Genomic DNA, 18521 nt, shown 5'->3' on the forward strand with positions numbered 1-18521 from the left:
AGATGTACATCCAGGGAAAGAAATTGGAGGTAAACACAGATTTATGATACTCTGACGACACAGCACCACTCGCAGAATCAGAGGAGGCCTAACAAAATATCGTGAATCAAGTAAAATCTAGGAGTTTAGAATATGGATTGAATATAAACGTCAAAAACACAAAAACAATTGTAGCTCAAAGGAATAGTTTAGAACAAATCAGAATGAAGACTGACAGGGATGGTGTCACAATGGAACAAGTAGATACATTTGTTTGTTTAAGGCACAGGATACTAGAATCAAACCAACTCTCCTTGACATTCAATGGCATCACCATCTCTGGATCCCCCACTATCAACACCCTGGAGGTTACCAGCAACCAGCAACCAAACTGGGCCAGCCATATGAATACTGTGGCTACAAGAGCAGATCAGAGGCTGGGAATCCTGCAACAAGTAACTCATGTCCTAACACTTCAAAGCCTATCCACCATTCACAAGTTTCAAGGCAGGAGTATGATGGAATACTCTCCACTTGCCTGGATGAATGCAGCTCCAACAAAACTCTTAAAGCTCAACACCATCCAGCACAAAGCAGCCTGCTTGATTAGTATCCCCATCCATGACCTTAAACACTCTCTTTCTCTACCACTAATGCACAGTGACAGCAGTGTGTACCATCTACAAGATGCACTGCTGCAACTTGCCAAGGTTTTGTCAATAGCACCTTCCAACATGTGACTTCTACCACCTAGAAGGGCAAGGGCAGCAGATACATGGGAACACCACCATCTGGAAGTTCGCACTAAGCCATCATTCAGACCTGGAAATATATTGCCATTCCTTCACTGTCGCTGGATCAAAATCCTGGAATTCCCTCTCCAACAGCACCGTGGGTGTACCTACACCACACGGACTGCAGCGGTTCAAGAAGGCAGCTCACCACTGCCTCCTCAGGGGTAATTAAGGATGAGTTAAAAATGCTGGCCTGATGCTCACATCCTGTGGAAGAATTTTTAAAAAATAGCAGACGTGATGCCCAAGTCAGAAGAGGGATAGAGACAGCCAGCAGTGATTCTGTGAAGATGAAAGATGTGTTAACAACAAGAAAACTTAAGCTTGTAACAAGGAGAAAAGTTCCTAAGATGCTCCATTCTATCCACTTTCTTGTCTGCCTCAGAAACCTGGATAATAAATAAAGATCTCTGCAAGAAAATAGAGGTTTGAAATGTGGATGCTGAGACGCATGATAAAAATTCCACATGCAGAACATAAGACCAATGAAGAGGTGCTTGAAATTGCACGAGGAACAAGAACTCTAAGAAGTGACATTCAGAAAAGAAATTATCACCATTCTAGCCATTTAATCAGAGCTGAAAAGTTAGAGAGATCTCTCCCAGACGGAAAGTGGATGCAGCAGGAAGAGGGTTGGACCCAGGAGTATCTGGATGCCAGATGTCACAGAGCAGTTACAGACCAGCAGAGAGGGAGAGATCGGAGATCATTGCAGGTGCTGGAGACTGAAATCACCAAGAGTGAATTCAGCAAACGGGGAGTTGGATTTAATCGCCGGAATTTTATCGCCATGCCCGCCACGGGAATCAGAGCGAGCGAGGGGCGGAGCATGGGAAGGTCCATTGACCTTGGACGGGAATTTACTGTTTCGGGGCGAGCGAGGCCATAAAATCCCATCAATAAATTCGATTTTCTTTGACAAAAAGCGCAAAGATTTTGGAGAATTATCGAGGTTTGGAGAGGGAGGACAGGAGGAGGTGAATTTAATGAGCTGAAAAACAGATTTTTAGCCATGAGTATTAAGGGGAACATTCGAATGAATTTTGGTGGAGTTTTGTCAAATTGGTCTGTAGAAACAAAACAGACTAAAGCAGATAATCCAGAGAAACCTACGAGAAAGTTGATGCCAAAACATTGAAGGTATTCAAGAAGCGGCTGGATATAGCACTTGGGACGAATAGGATCAGAGGTTATGGGGAGAAAGCAGGATTAGACTATTGAGTTGGATGATCAGCCATGATGGTGATGAATGGCGGAGCAGGCTTGAAGGGACGAATGGCCTCCACCTGCTCCTATCTTCTATATTTCTATGTTTAATGAGCACACCACCTATCGAGTGAAAGATGCTGCAGGAAGTGAGAGAGAAACTGGAATTGGGTGAGAATTAGGAAGAGGTGAAACTTGAATTTCAGTGAGAAACAGGAGACTGCAGGCGAAAGTTGAGGTTTTGGACCTCAGACGGAGACCTGTTTCCACAGTCAATAGAAATGTGAAGACATAGCAATAGGAGCGCTGTAGGGTAGGACACAATGTTATTCACCCTTTCAGCTATAAGACCATTAGGCATAGGAGCAGAATTAGGCCACTCGACCCGCCATTCAATCATAGCTGATATTTTTCTCATCCCCATTCTTCTGCCTTTTCCCCATAACCCCTGATCCCCTTATTAATCAAGAACCTATCTATCTCTGTCTTAAAGACACTCAATGACCCAACCTCCACAGCCTTCTGTGGCAAAGAGTTCCACAGATTCACCACTCTCTGGCTGAAGAAATTCCTCCTCATCTCTGTTTTAAAAGATCGTCCCTTCAGCCTGAGGTTGTGCCCTCTGGTTCCAGTTTTTCCTATTAGGAGAAACATCCTCTCCATGTCCACTCTATCCAGGTCTCGCAGTATCCTGTAAGTTTCAATAAGATCCCCCCTCATCCTTCTAAACTCCAACAAGTTCAGACCCAGAGTCCTCAACCGTTCCTCATACGACAAACTCTTCATTCCAGGGATCATTCTTCTGAACCTCCTCTGGACCCTTTCCAAGGCCAGCACATCCTTCCTTAGATACGGGGCTCAAAATTGCTCACAATACTCCAAATGGGATCTGACCAGAGCCTTATACAGCCTCAGAAGTACATCCCTGCTCTTGTATTCTGACCCTCTCGACATGAATGCTAACATTGCATTTCCCTTCCTAACTGCCAACTGAACCTGCACGTGAACCTCAAGGGAATCTTGAACAATGATTCCCAAGTCCCTTTGTGTTTCTGATTTCTTAAGCATTTCCCCATTTAGAAAATAGTCTATGGGCCGATTTTACCATTACGTGGTAAAGTCGGGTGTGAGGCCATTAACGTGATCAGCGCCCGCGTCCACGCAGATTGCCACTTTACCGAAATCCGGGAATGGGCGCAACGGCGATTTAAATGTATTTGCATGCATTTAAATTGAATTAATGAACTGCCCACCCAACTTTATCAACATTTCCCCCTTTACCACTGCGTTTGCCAATCCGGAAACGCGCCGTAATGGACCTGCTGAATAAAAGTCTGAATTGGGCGTTCTAGCTGCTGAAGAGCGCGTTCCAAACTTCCAACGGCTCCCTGACTCAGATCAGTGGTGGGGGGAGGAGGGAGGCGGGTCAGATGTTTCTCCGAGGGGGAGGGGGAGGCGAGTGAGACCAGATTATGGTCTGGAAGTGGGGGGGGGGGGGGGGGGGGGGGGAGGTGGTAAGTGAGGCCAGATCGTTGTCTGGAGGCGGGGGGGGGGGGGGGGGTGCAGCTGGATCTCTGGTGGGGGGGGGGGGGAGATGGCTCTCTGGTGGGGGGGCAGATGGATCTCTGGTGGGGGCGTGGGGGGCAGGGTGGTCCACTGCCACTCTGCAGGCGATTGGTGGGGGGGGGGGGGGGCAGGGGTGGCGATCGGTCTGTGTAGCGGGGGTGTTGATAATGGGGACAGTGATGTGTGTGGGTAGTGGAGGGGTGGATAAGGGGGACAGTGATGTGTGTGAGTAGTGGGGGGGGGGTGGATAAGGGGGACAGAGATGTGTGTGGGTAGTGGGGGGGGGGGTGGATAAGGGGGACAGTGTTGTGTGTGTGCACCATCGCTCCCGCTTGTCGCTCCCGGGCCGCTTTCTCCGCTTTCTGCGGCCCGGGAGCAATCTGAAACGGGTGTGCATTTTCGAATTTTTTCCAACTGCACATGCGCAGTTCAGAGTTCCGATCGTTTCGGCCGCGCTAAGCCCCACCCACAGCGTGAATGGGAGTGGAGATGGCTGAGTGCGTATGGGGGCGCCAGAAAGCAGCTTTCCAAGTCGGATCTGCATTACGCCCAGATTCAGCACTTAGAATGAAAATGGTAAAATCGGGCCCCGTCTCCATTCCTCCTTCTAAAGTGCATAACCTCACACTTTTCCACATTGTATTCCATCTGCCACTTCTTTGCCCATTCTCCTAACCTGTCCAAGTCCTTCTGCAGCCCCCCTGCTTCCTCAATACTACCTGTCCCTCTACATATCTTTGTATCATCTGCAAACTTAGCAACAGTGCCTTCAGTTCCTTCCTCCAAATCGTTAATGTATATTGTGAAAAGTTGTGGTTCCAGCACCGACCCCTGAGGCACACCACTAGTCACCGGCTGCCATCCTGGAAAAGACCCCTTTATCCCCACTCTCTGCCTTCTGCCAGTCAGCCAATCCTCTATCCATGCCAGAATCTTACCCTTAACACCATGGGCTCTTAACGTATTTAACAGTCTCCTAGGCGGCACCTTGTCAAAGGCCTTTTGGAAATCTAAACAAATCACGTCCACTGGTTCTCCTTTATCTAACTTCCTTGTTACCTCCTCAAAGAACCCTAACAGATTTGTCAGACATGACCTCCCCTTGACAAAGCCGTGCTGACTCAGTCCTACTTTATCATGCACTTCCAAGTACTCTGTGATCTCATCTTTAGTAATGGACTCTAAAATCTTGCCAATGACCGAAGTCAGGCTAACCGGCCTATAATTTCCTGCCTGCTGCCTCCCTCCCTTCTTAAACAGTGGTGTTACATTCGCTACATTCCAGTCCTCTTGGACGCTTCCTGCCTCCAGTGAAGCCTGGAAGATCACCCCCAATGCCTCCACAATTTCCTCAGCTATCTCTTTTAGAACCCTGGGGTGTAGTCCATCCGGTCCAGGTGATTTATCCACCTTCAGACATTTCAGTTTCCCCAGAACCTTCTCCTTAGTGATGGCCACTACACTCACCTGTGCCCCCTGACTCTCCTGGAGCTCTGGCATCCCACTGGCGTCTTCCACCGTGAAGACTGATGCAAAGTAACTATTCAGTTCCTCTGCCATTGCTTTGTTTCCTATTGTTACTTCTCCTGTCTCATTTTCCAGTGGTCCAATGGCTATTCTTGCCTCTCTCTTGCCTTTTATATATTGAAAAAACCCCTTCCTATCTTCTTTTATATTACTTAGCTAGCTTACACTCATATTTCATCTTCTCCCCCATTATTGCTTTTTTAGTTGTCCTCTGCTCACTTTTAAAGGCTTCCCAATCCACTGGCTTCCCTCTAATCCTCGCCACTTTGTATGCTTTTTCTTTTGCTTTTATGCTGTCCTTGACTCCCCTCGTCAGCTATGGATGCCTCGTCCTCCCCTTAGCATGTTTCCTCCTCCTTGGGATGAATTTCTGTTGTGCCTCCCGAATAACCCCCAAAAACTCCTGCCATTGCTGTTCCACTGCCTTCTCTGCTAGGCTCCCTTTCCAATCAACTCTGGCCAGCTCCTCTCTCATCTCTTTGTAGTTACCTTTATTTAATTGTAATACCATTACATCTGATTCCAGCTTCTCCCTCTCAAACTGCAGGGTAAATTCTATCAAAGAACAAAGAACAATACAGCACAGGAACAGGCCCTTCGGCCCTCCAAGCCCGCGCCGCTCCCCGGTCCAGGATTGAATCCTGAATCCAGGATCCCCACCCAATTTTCCAGCCTATCTACATACCAATATCCTATCCACCGAGCTGTCCCTCACAGCTACGATGCTTTGTTCATTACAACCTATTAACTTACCCCCACCCCCCCATTCCAGACCATGTGATCTCCAGGGAGAGGCGAAAACCCAGAGTGAAAAACCCCAGGGCCAATATGGGGAAAAAAAAATCTGGGAAATTCCTCTCCGACCCCCTGAGGCGATCGAAACGAGTCCAGGAGATCACAATGGCCCCGATCGGAAAATGCTTCCCAACCCTAGTCATTTCCACTCCCACGAACACCATATGAATCCCCTGCCCCCGAGACAGGTTCCCAACTATCCGCAGTCTCACTCTGTACTGGCACCAGCAAGATGATCGTAGAATGAAGCCTTGAAACGAGAAACCATCATATTGTGGTCACTGCTCCCTAAGGGTTCCTTCACCTTAAGTTCCCTAATCTGCCTCATTGCACATCACCAAATCCAGAATTGCCTGTTTCCTAGTAGGCTCTGTCAAAAGCTGCTCCAAAAAAACCATGTCTTAGACATTCCACAAATTCCTTTTCTTGGGATCCGCTCCCTATCTGATTTCCCCAGTCTACCTGCATGTTGAAGTCCCCCAATGATTATGGTAATAGTGCCCTTTTTATACGCCTTTTCTATCTCCCGATATAGATGTAAACACATAATCCAGACAGGCGCACCCAACACAGTGTTAACTATCAGAGTGTTGCATTGTTGGACGTGCTATCTGTCAGATAATAGGTTAAACCGAGGATCCGTCCACCTTCTCAGGTAGACATGGAATTATCTGGCACTAATTTTATCCAATACTATACCTAAAAGAAAATCAATTATTTAGTAAGCAATTTCATTGCTGTTAATGGGATCTTGTTGTGCGCAAAGTGTTTTCCTGTATCACAACAGAGCTAACTTTTCAAAAGTCATTCACTGGCTGTAATGTGTGTTGGACATTTCGAAGGCATGGAGACGCTATATAAATTCAAACTTCTCTTTCTTTCTGGGATCCGAGCTTGAACCTGGTAATTGGCGAGACAAATTTCTCACCTCAGAACTTGCTCCTGGAGTCTTCTCGATGAGTAGAATTTGGAACGAGTTCCTAAGCGACACAAATCTGAATGAAAACTAACTTTAATTTGACGGTTAGCTCCTCATTGTCTATGTAATGCTGACAAGGCACCAGCATCCACATGATAGATGGAAACATTTCCCAATTCAGTGTGAGCTGGGTTCAGAGAGATGATAAAAATACCCTCATTGGGATGAACTGAGATCAAGAGCTCAATTCACTGATACACTGAGAAGAAAATAGATTCAGGTGATGACTATTATCTAATGAATATTTTAGAACATTTTGCACCCAAACATGGGCAGTTAACTAAAGGTCACAGTTGGAGCCTGCTGCTTTGCTTAGACCCAGGCACCAATTCCAGCATAAAACATGCAAAAATTTCAGATTAAAATATCCTCTTCCATGTAATCCTCAGAGTCTGGAAAGGAAATGAATTTACATGGAGCAGTGTCATCACCACTCAGTTTAGTCGCAGTTCCCACTCAGGTCAGCAAGCGTTTGGTTTTGGAAGGTGGACTGGTGGAAGGATCTCCATGGAGAGTGAGGCCCAAGTTCATTCTGAACCGTATCATTGTGGCAAAGCACAAAGTGGAAGTTGGTGCTTGCTCAGTTGGGCCTGGGGAAGGGAGAATTATTGGACATTGATGTGGGGTCATTCCCTTGGGCAGATTGGTATCTGGGTTCAGATTAAGGTATCTACACTCTAGTTCACATTTGGGAAAGTAAGAATAGTCCTTGTTCGGGCTCTGCCAAACGCCCAGATTAAATGCTACTGGACCTTCTGAACTCAATTCCTAGTTGGTCATCCAATCGGAAAGAAAGGTGAAAGATATCCAACTTCTATAGCAATGTGGGCGGAATGTCAGTCTCTGTACAAATCATGTCTGAATTACCTGCATTAGAGATGTGAGTAACATACTCAAGGGTCATTGCAGCTGGTGCAAGGGTCTGACAACTCTTATGCTGCAAATTCCCAAACACAAACCAATAATGCATCAACGGCAAGAATCACACAGGGCCCCTTTGTGTGATGTTTAGAATGGACATCAATCCACAACTTCTCAATATATCTGTGTCAACAATTCTTCTCAACTGAAGAAACGATAAGCCATGTAATACATTTGAGATAGACTTTGTATCTGAGTACTGTGATATGAGCTGTACTAATGCGAGAGGCACAGAGGGGATAGGTTAGTACAGCACACACAAGCATTCATGTTAGTATTAATGAGGACATGCACAGGGTGAATAGATTGGGTGAGACCATAGCTGCTGTCATCGTTATCTGACACAAACCTCCGTTTCAAATGTAAAACCATGGTGAGGGCTTTACTGACCTAAATCATTCAAGTTACTGTAGTATCTCCACTCAGGATGCAATGAGTTGTTGAAATCTTGTCTACAGCCTTCTTGTCCCGAAAGCTCTACACTCTTGAGACTTGAGAAAAGCTGTTTTTTTGTCTGTTTGTGAATTAATAAAAGATTGCAACAGGTAAGTGGAGCAATGTTTAGCAAATGCCTGATCAGTCACTTCAGAATTAAATCTCATTTTATGCAATAGTAATGTACAGGCTGCAGTGTGTAACAAGGCAGTTGGGTAAATGATTTCAAATAATTATATTAATAATCTTCCCAGTGTGTCCACCCACACAGATAGATTTTGTGCCCCCCCCCCCAACCCGCGCCCCAACACCTCCCCCCCCCCCCCCCCCCCCCCCCCCCCCCCCCCACCCACCCCAGCATCGTTGGCTGGGCCACCATTTATTGCCCATCCCTAGTTGCCCTTGTTCAGAGGGCAGTTGAGAGTCAGTCACATTGCTGTGGCTCTGGAGTCACATGGAGGCCAGACCAAGTAAAAATGGCAGATTTCCTTCCCTAAAGGACATTAGTGATCCAGGTGGGTTTTCCCGACAATCGACAATAGTTTCAGTAGATTCTTAATTGCAGATTTTAAAATTTTTAAATATTGAATTCAAATTCCACCATCTGCCGTGGCGGGATTCGAACCCCTTATTGGGAATGGGTTCCACAGGTCTCTGGGGCATCGCTCTCAGGGACTTCATTCATGTGTGAATGCTGATATTGACATGCTGTCTCATTATTTATATCGCTGACAACCTGAACACAACGTCCTACCCAGACGCTGCCCTGGAACAATGTCTGGGTTTTGTTTTGGTTCAGGTTTGTGCTTCTTAAGGTGAGAATTCTCAGTGCTGGAAAATTCTGATTTGGGCAATATCACCGTAAAGCAATGTGTTTTCCTTTAAACGGGAGGTTCCAGATGGATCTGGATTTGAAGCTACTTTCTCTTTGTATTTCTCATGGCCTCCCTGCGTTATGCATTAATTGTAGCTTCCAGAACAATCAGTTCTCAGATCCTCAGCCCTCAGTGAATCACGAGGAAATGGGAGAATCTGGCGCAGAGATTAGATTTACGGATTTTCCCCTTTCCGTGTGGGTCAGTGTGGCTCCTGTTCTCAATGTCTCCCCACAATTATCAGACTGAAAGCAGAAACACAGTTGTTGCCCACTACAACAGCATGTCCTACATTCTCCTCTTCCGACTTTTAATAAAAGGCACTCCGGAGGATGATAGGTTTGGGAAAATCAATAAAACTGAGAGTTGGAATCTAAGATGGATGGGATTTCTTTAACTGGCTGAAACCTGCCCTTGAGGCTTGACCCATCGCGCTGTAAAGTCATGATAAATAAAACATTTCTTCTGCCTTTAGATTCCAATGGGAAGGTGAGGGTTACATTGGCCAGTGCAATATTGTATCTATACATACCTTAATGAAGCCGCTTTCATCCTGATTACTGGTAAAACAGGTGAGTCTCCCACACTGGGACACTGTGTGGTAACTCGGGTTGGAGAAACAGTGAAGGGTGCTGGTACTCTGAGATGAATCTAGAAAAAAATAAGTCAGCACAAAATGTATGCATCTGGAGCGACTGTTACTTACAGAGAGAGCGGGGAAACAGGCAGCAAGGGACAGAGTGAGTAGAACGCAAAGTGCAAAAGAGCAGGAATGAGGGAGAGTGATAATGAGAAGTGGAAAGGGGGCAGAGAGATCGAGAGAGAGCGAGAGACAAAGAGATAGAGACAGAAAATCAATGAGAGACCAGTCAATTCCAGACTTGTGGTACACTGCATAATAATCCCCTGTATCTTCTACAAATGTGGACACTGTTATGTTATAAAGATTTTCAAATAAGACAGAAATGAAAGGTAGAAATAAAATGTATTAGCATTTGAGGAAGATATATTAATGCTTGTCACCAGGTTACACCACAGCCTGTAAATAAAAGACTATTACAGCTGGAATAAATACATGAATGTCAGTCCAGAGACTGACAGACAACAGAACACAGCAAATCTGCAGGAGAACACACGGGTTTCATTATGAGAACTGTGTTGTGAGAATTCACTGGCGCTAAATCAGGCACGTTAACAAATTCAATGTGAACACCACACCCTGAAAAAATAAATCAACTTCATGTTGGATCCCAGCGAAGCCAAAAACCTTTGTAAAACTGACAACATCGCGTGGACATGAGGGAATGGTGAAAAAATGCTTTGCAGCTGGAGTCAGATCTTTAAGCTGTAAATGGCAGGATTCACAAACTTACATTCGTCCTCCTAATATTAACATCGCAAAGCACAATCTCTCCTTTATTCACGGCAGAAAGGACAAATGGGCTGTTGCAAGGACACTGATTTTAACAACTCGGCAAAACCAAGCAGGTCGTTGCGATCTCCACCTCACCTCACTCACCCCATCTTGTGGGGAAGTGTTTCGGTTATTGGTGAGAAATTGCAGAAACTTGCCCTTGTAGATAATAAACGCGCCACGAATTCCCCACTGTCACCAATAACCACGCAAATCAACGCAGCTTATTCAAATTTAGAAATGTTTATATTTTGATGCGTGCTTGGAAAGTGAGAGATTTAAATTGATATTTAGAAAGGGAATTTATAATCAGTTTCACTTTTGCAGAACATGAGAGGCACATACGGAACCCACCTACCCGAGCACCACCTTCACCACTGTGGAATGTGGCATGAGAATGTCTGGTGTTTGAACTTTCATAAGGCATGAGATGTTAGTATTTTAAAAGTAAGTTATTAGCTTGGTAATAGATATGAGTGAATTGCAGACTCCTGAGGACTGAGAGTCATCTTGAAGTCTGCACACAACCAAATCACTCTGAAGCATTGTGTGTGTCTCAAAGTTTATCTTAATTATCAAAACAGAGAGGGGAGGACTGAGACAGAAAAACCGACATCATCTCACTCTTACCACCTGCTGCAGATGCAGTGACCCTCCAATGAGATACAACAACCTGATTGAGGATCTCAAATCCTTTCCCAATTGGTGGAGATACCCACTGGTTACCAGCAGTCTCTGCACAATGTTTTTCTGATAATAATTGCTTGGAACACTTGGAGAGCTGTGTAAAGCTAACACAGTAAGAAGTCTCACGAAACACCAGGTTAAAGTCCAACAGGTTTATTTGGTAGCAAAAGCCACTAGCAAAAGCTACCAAATAAACCTGTTGGACTTTAACCTGGTATTGTTAGACTTCTTACTGTGTTTACCCCAGTCCAATGCCGGCATCTCCACATTAAAGCTAACACAACCAGATGCGCAGCTAATCTCAAATATAATTCCCCAGGTTAAGCTACCTCACCAACAGGAAACGCTATAATACTTCTTAGGTGAGGTCAAAGGTCAGAGCCGGCTACCACAGGAAAACTTCAGCAAATCCGTCAGGAACAAATGTGAGATGAGGAACATTCCAGCGTCCGTCATTACTTCCCCCGGCAGCTCATTCCACACACGTACCACCCACTTGTAAAAAAGTTGCTCCTCAGGTTCCCATTAATTCTTTCCCCTTTTAACTTAAACCTGTGCCCTCTTGTTCTCGATTCCCCAATCCTGGGAAAAAGACTGAGTGTATTCACCCTATCCACGCCTCTCATAATCTTACACACCTCTGTAAGATCACCCCTCAGTCTCCTATGCTCCGAGCCAAGTCCTAGCCTGTCCAATCTCTCCCTATAACTCAGTCCCTCGAGTCCTGGCAACATCCCTGTAAATCTCTTCTGCACTCTCTCCAGTTTAATTACATCTTTCCTATAACAAGGCGCCCAAAACTGAACACAATACTCCAGGTGCGGCCTCACCAACGTCCTGTACAACTGCAACATAACTTCCCAACTTCTATACGCAATGTCCTGACTGATGAAGGCCAGCATGCCTAAAGCCTACTTCACTGCCCTATCTACCTGTGACTCCACCTTTAGAGAACCGTGCACCTGAACTCCAAGAACCCTTTGTTCCTCGATACTCCCTAAGGTCCTACCATTCACTGCAGAAGTCCTACCATGATTTGACTTTCCAAGATGCAATTGTGGTGAACCATAGATGGTTACCACTATGGGTACTGAACCATAGATGGTTAGCACTATGGGTACTTGTACATATGTTGCTGTTGTCACTGTTGGGGTTAGGGTTGGGGTGTTCTACCTGTTGGTATTGGTCTGTGGTACACTCCGGTTGGCTCTGCCTACCTGTAGGAGTATAAAGGTCACTGCACTGCCTGATGACCCTTTAGTCTGGGATTGTATTGTTAGTAAGAAGTCTCACAACACCAGGTTAAAGTCCAACAGGTTTATTTGGTAGCAGATACCATAAGCTTTCGGAGCACTGCCCCTTCGTCAGATCCACTCCATCTGACGAAGGGGCAGCGCTCCGAAAGCTTATGGTATCTGCTACCAAATAAACCTGTTGGACTTTAACCTGGTGTTGTGAGACTTCTTACTGTGCTTACCCCAGTCCAACGCCGGCATCTCCACATCATTGTATTGTTATGCAGTATGCTCCATTCTTGTTACTAATAAAAGCCTTTATTTCCCGGGTACGATCCAGCCTCCCGAGTGATTTAATCGCGCATCAGCAATGCCTCACACTTATCTGTATTGAACTCCATTTGCCATTTCTCGGCCCACTTCCCCAGCTGATCAAGGTCCTGCTGCAATTTTTGATAACCTTCCTCACTGTCTACAATACCACCTATTTTAGTGTCATCTGCAAACTTACTGATCATGCTTTGTACATTCTCATCCAAATCGTTGATATAGATAACAAACAGCAATGGGCCCAGCACTGACTCCTGAGGCACACCATTAGTCACAGGCCTCCAGCCTGCCAAGCATCTTCCACCATTACCCTCTGCTTCCTACCAGCAAGCCAATTTGCCGGCTCTCCCTGGATTCCATGTGATCTAACCTTCCAGAGCAACCTACCATGTGGAACTTTATCAAAGGTCTTACTTGATGTTCTTCTGCTGTTGAACCTATCTTCTTTTCTCTACTTAAGTATTTTAATGTTTTTACGTGTGTGTATGTATGTGTGTCTTTCAGTGAGTGTGTGCACGTATGTATGTATATATGTATGCATGTCCGTCTGAGTTTGTGTGTGTGTGTATGTGTGTGTGTGTCTGGCAGTGAGTGTGTGTGTATGATTGTGTATGTATGTGTGTGTCTGTCAGTGAGTGTGTGAGTGTATATATGTGTGTGTGTGTATGTATGTTGATGTTTTTGTGAGAGAGAGAGAATGAAATTTCATCACTCGGATGTTCAAGAAATTCAAAATTGAGGAGTCTTTAATCCATGCTTCTGTGTGTGTTTGTGTGAAGCTGCTTTATGAGCATATATAACACTCACCTTGCCACCTGTAGTCAGGCTGTCCCTCTCCTCTCTAATCTGCTTTCCTTGTCACTTGGCTGCCTGATAACTGCCTGAATCAGTCTAATATCCTGTTGGCCTGTCAAAACATTGAATGTATTCAAGAGGCGGCTGGATACAGCACTTGGGGCGAATGGGATCGAAGGTTATGGGGGAAAAGCAGGATTAGGCTATTGAGTTGGACGATCAGCCATGATCGTAATGAATGGTGGATCAGGCTCGAAGGGCCAAATGGCCTCCTCCTGCTCCTATCTTCTATGTTTCTATGTTTTGATGTCTCTCTCCATTTCCATGTCTCTGTTTTCGACAAAACAACTCAGACACATCCAACCCTTTTCTGCAACTCCCCCTCACACAGGATCTTGCTGACGCCACATTCTTTATATTACCTTGCACAATTTCACTTCTTCACTACACAGCAGCCTGTCTGTAACAGACTGGAATCATCACAAAACATCTGCTGTTTCTCCAGTTAAACTACCAGAGATGTGAAACATGCTTCGGGTCAAACTGGTTTTCTCAGAGATCTGCTGAACGAGGCCAATTTGAATAAAGTGTATATGATTATCGAGAGTACAGTGTGAAACGGGACACTGATTCACTATCGAGGGTACAGTGTGAAACACGACACTGATTCACTATCGAGAGTACAGTGTGAAACGGGACACTGATTCACTATCGAGGGTACAGTGTGAAACGGGACACTGATTCACTATCGAGAGTACAGTGTGAATCGGGACACTGATTCACTATCGAGGGTACAGTGTGAATCGGGACACTGATTCACTATCGAGGGTACAGTGTGAATCGGGACACTGATTCACTATCGAGGGTACAGTGTGAAATGGGACACTGATTCACTATCGAGGGTACAGTGTGAATCGGGACACTGATTCACTATCGAGGGTACAGTGTGAATCGGGACACTGATTCACTATCGAGAGTACAGTGTGAAACACGACACTGATTCACTATCGAGAGTACAGTGTGAAACGGGACACTGATTCACTATCGAGGGTACAGTGTGAATCGGGACACTGATTCACTATCGAGGGTACAGTGTGAAACGGGACACTGATTCACTATCGAGGGTACAGTGTGAATCGGGACACTGATTCACTATCGAGGGTACAGTGTGAAACGGGACACTGATTCACTATCGAGAGTACAGTGTGAAACGGGACACTGATTCACTATCGAGAGTACAGTGTGAAACACGACACTGATTCACTATCGAGAGTACAGTGTGAAACGGGACACTGATTCACTATCGAGAGTACAGTGTGAAACGGGACACTGATTCACTATCGAGGGTACAGTGTGAAACGGGACACTGATTCACTATCGAGAGTACAGTGTGAAACGGGACACTGATTCACTATCGAGGGTACAGTGTGAATCGGGACACTGATTCACTATCGTTGGGTACAGTGTGAATCGGGACACTGATTCACTATCGAGAGTACAGTGTGAAACGGGACACTGATTCACTATTGAGGGTACAGTGTGAATCGGGACACTGATTCACTATTGAGGGCACAGTGTGAATCGGGACACTGATTCACTATTGAGGGCACAGTGTGAATCGGGACACTGATTCACTATCGAGGGTACAGTGTGAAACGGGACACTGATTCACTATCGAGAGTACAGTGTGAAACGGGACACTGATTCACTATCGAGGGTACAGTGTGAAACGGGACACTGATTCACTATCGAGAGTACAGTGTGAAACGGGACACTGATTCACTATCGAGAGTACAGTGTGAAACGGGACACTGATTCACTATCGAGAGTACAGTGTGAAACGGGACACTGATTCACTATCGTTGGGTACAGTGTGAAATGGGACACTGATTCACTATCGTTGGGTACAGTGTGAAATGGGACACTGATTCACTATCGTTGGGTACAGTGTGAAATGGGACACTCATTCACTATCGAGAGTACAGTGTGAAACGGGACACTGATTCACTATCGTTGGGTACAGTGTGAATCGGGACACTGATTCACTATCGTTGGGTACAGTGTGAAATGGGACACTCATTCACTATCGAGAGTACAGTGTGAAACGGGAGGCTGATTCACTGTGAACCTGTTTTCCCCTCTGAGCTGAAACCAACTTTACCCGCTCTTGTTTTGAAACTAATTCTAATTGAAACTAATACAGAAGTATCTCGCTGGGAATGCTACATAAATAACCTCGATAGTTTTGAAATGAAAGACTGTGCACGTATGTCTGATTTTCCAATATTTGATGAAGACTCATTTTTAGAAATTCAGCAGATGCACAAATCCATCGTATATGGGGATTCTGTTGAACAAGAGAATGCAAACGGGAATGCTGTGGAGTTAGTGTGTTGTAATGAAATGTTGCTGATTTGTCACAGAGGGTCAGGTGCCAAGTAGAAACTTACTTGTTAGATTTATTTTGCATTTAATGCTGTGGATGAGAGTTCATCACTCGAACTGTGACAGCAGAAGAGAACCATCTGCCCACATCAAGAAATACGATTGAATAAGAAGCTGCACTTTCTGTCTGCATCACCAGTATGGCACGAGCTGTATTTTGCTGTCAAAATAATTTGTTGAATTATAATCATTTGTTGTGAAATGCTTACAGAAACACAAACGTAAGCGATTTAATCACCTGAGTAATTAGCCTGGGCTTTGGAAAAGTGTACACAGGGGATCCTGAGAGACTGCAGACTGAGGTGAGAAATGTTTGATATTAAATTTATTTTTGTTCTCAGTCCTTAAGTTTATTTTTCTCTCCTCTTTACGTTTCCATGCAGCAAATACACACGTGATGGCGACAGCACAATTTCAGATCACTACCAGCTGAAGAAAACTACAAAGCTCTGGGGAAAGAACAGGGATGTAGATTCATAAAATCCCTGCAGTACAGAAAGAGGCTGTTCGGCCTATCGAGCCTGCACCAACAATCCCACCCAGGCCCTATCTCTGTAACCCCACGATTTACCCTGACACTAAGGGGCAATTTAGCAACTTTTACAGATGCACCATCGGAAGTATTCTTTCTGGTTGTATCACAGCTTGGTATTGGCTCCTGCTCTGCCCAAGACCACAATAAACTACAAAAGGCCATGAATGTAGCCCAATTCACCATGAAAACCAGCCTCCTATCCATTGACTCTGTCTACACTTCCTGCTGCCTCGGCAAAGCAGCCGGCATAATTAAGGACACCACGGACCCCGGACATTCTCTCTTCCACCTTCTTCCGTTGGGAAAAAGATACAAAAGTCTGAGGTCACGTACCAACCAACTCAAGAACAACTTCAGACTTTTGAATGGACCTACCTTGCATTAAGTGGATCTTTCTCTACACCCTAGCTATGACTGTAACACAACATTCTGCACTTTTTCCTTTCCTTCTCTCTGAATGGTATGCTTTGTCTGTATAGCGCACAAGAAACAATGCTTTTCACTGTATGTTAATACATGTGACAATAATAAATCAAATCAAATCAATGGCCAATCCACCTAACCCTCTCATCTTTGGAGTGTGGGAGGAAACCAGAGCACCTGGAGGAAACCCACGCAGACACGGGAAGAACGTGTAGACTCCATACAGACAGCACACAAGGCCGGAATTGAACTTGGGTCCCTGACGCTGTGACTCAGCAGTGCTAACCACTATGCTGCCTTAAGTGGTTTCTTCTTTCAAAAGAACCAGCACAGTCATGATGGGCCAAATGGCCTGCTTCTGTTCTGTATGATTCTATGACCTATCGCCAATTGCGAAGTGGTTCAGCACATGTGGCTCCAATGGGTCGACCTTGTTGGAAGCCCGCGGTTTGTTGATATTCTCGGTGAGTGACACCCAGGCATCCATTACTGAGCACGAAATAGATTCCTGATGTGCTCTTTGATGAACCATGGCAGCTTTGGAGAATTATACATTGGGATACAGAAACATCAGGATCAGTAAGTGGGGGTATTGACACTGTCAATGTTTTGAATGGAGAAGGAAATACAATGATTAATGCTATCTGATCAATAATCACCCTGTATACTCTCCGTGCATGGCTACTAAACAATTAACAATACAGTTCATAACATGTAACTGTAAAAGCTAACTCGGGGGGAGCTACAGGAGGACTACTAATCCAAGATATAATTCACTGAACCTTGGGTGTATTGAAGAAAGTTTGCTGTGTGCTAGACATCACAAGTTGGAGATGTGGTGATTCACAAAGCTGGTTATTGCTGGCCCAATGATTTCTATTTTGCTACATTATTTAGGTATAAAAATGCAACGTGTTAAAATTGCAGGTGAGATATGTGACCCTGGTGATCACGGTTAATAACATCAGCATTAACTGGACTGCGAAAAACACACACGACCGCTCAACCAAACATCCTCTTTCCTTCCCTGCCCAGCTCATAACTTAGTCCAGTCTCACTAACTCCCCACAATTCACTGTTACATTAAAAAGAACTTACAATTATGCGCTACCTGCTAGTCAAACAATGACTGTGAAATGTAACCGCTGTTCTTTTGTGGACAAACTCGGCAGAGCGTTTGTACACAGCAAGATCCCATAAACAGAAAAGTGATAGTTTGCCAGATGAACTGTTTGTGGTGGCTGCCAAAGTTTCGTTAGAATTCTGATGAAGAGTCATCCAGACTCGAAACATTGGCTCCATTCTCCCCCCACAGAGGCTGTCAAACCTGCTGAGATTTTCCAGCATTTTCTGTTTTTGTTTCAGATTCCAGCATCCGCAGTATTTTGCCTTTATGTTTGTCGTGGTGTTGGTTCAGGGCCAGCACACGGCGAGAGATTACTGTTCTTCATGAAACAGGGCCGTGGGATCTTTCACACCCACCTGAACAGACATTTGTTTATTGTCTCATGTCGAAGATGACACTCCCCAGCAGTGCAGCACTCCCTCAGTACTGTACTGAAGTGTCAGTTGAGATTGTA

The 18521-nt window shown here is 45.1% G+C and overlaps 1 protein-coding gene across 1 annotated transcript in view; it reads right to left on the minus strand.

Annotated features, from left to right (window-relative positions):
- The window catches only part of megf11 (multiple EGF-like-domains 11), a 270326-nt gene that overhangs the window by 9069 nt on the left and 242736 nt on the right, over positions 1-18521 (minus strand). The window contains exons 18-19 of the mRNA XM_078241895.1: positions 9610-9728; positions 8158-8281 (exon numbers count right to left, since the gene is read on the minus strand). Of these exons, the coding sequence (XP_078098021.1) occupies positions 8158-8281; positions 9610-9728 (243 nt within the window). The remainder of the gene's footprint in view (positions 1-8157; positions 8282-9609; positions 9729-18521) is intronic.

This window comes from Mustelus asterias, chromosome 24 (genome assembly GCF_964213995.1).
Source record: "Mustelus asterias chromosome 24, sMusAst1.hap1.1, whole genome shotgun sequence".
NCBI lineage: Eukaryota > Metazoa > Chordata > Chondrichthyes > Carcharhiniformes > Triakidae > Mustelus > Mustelus asterias.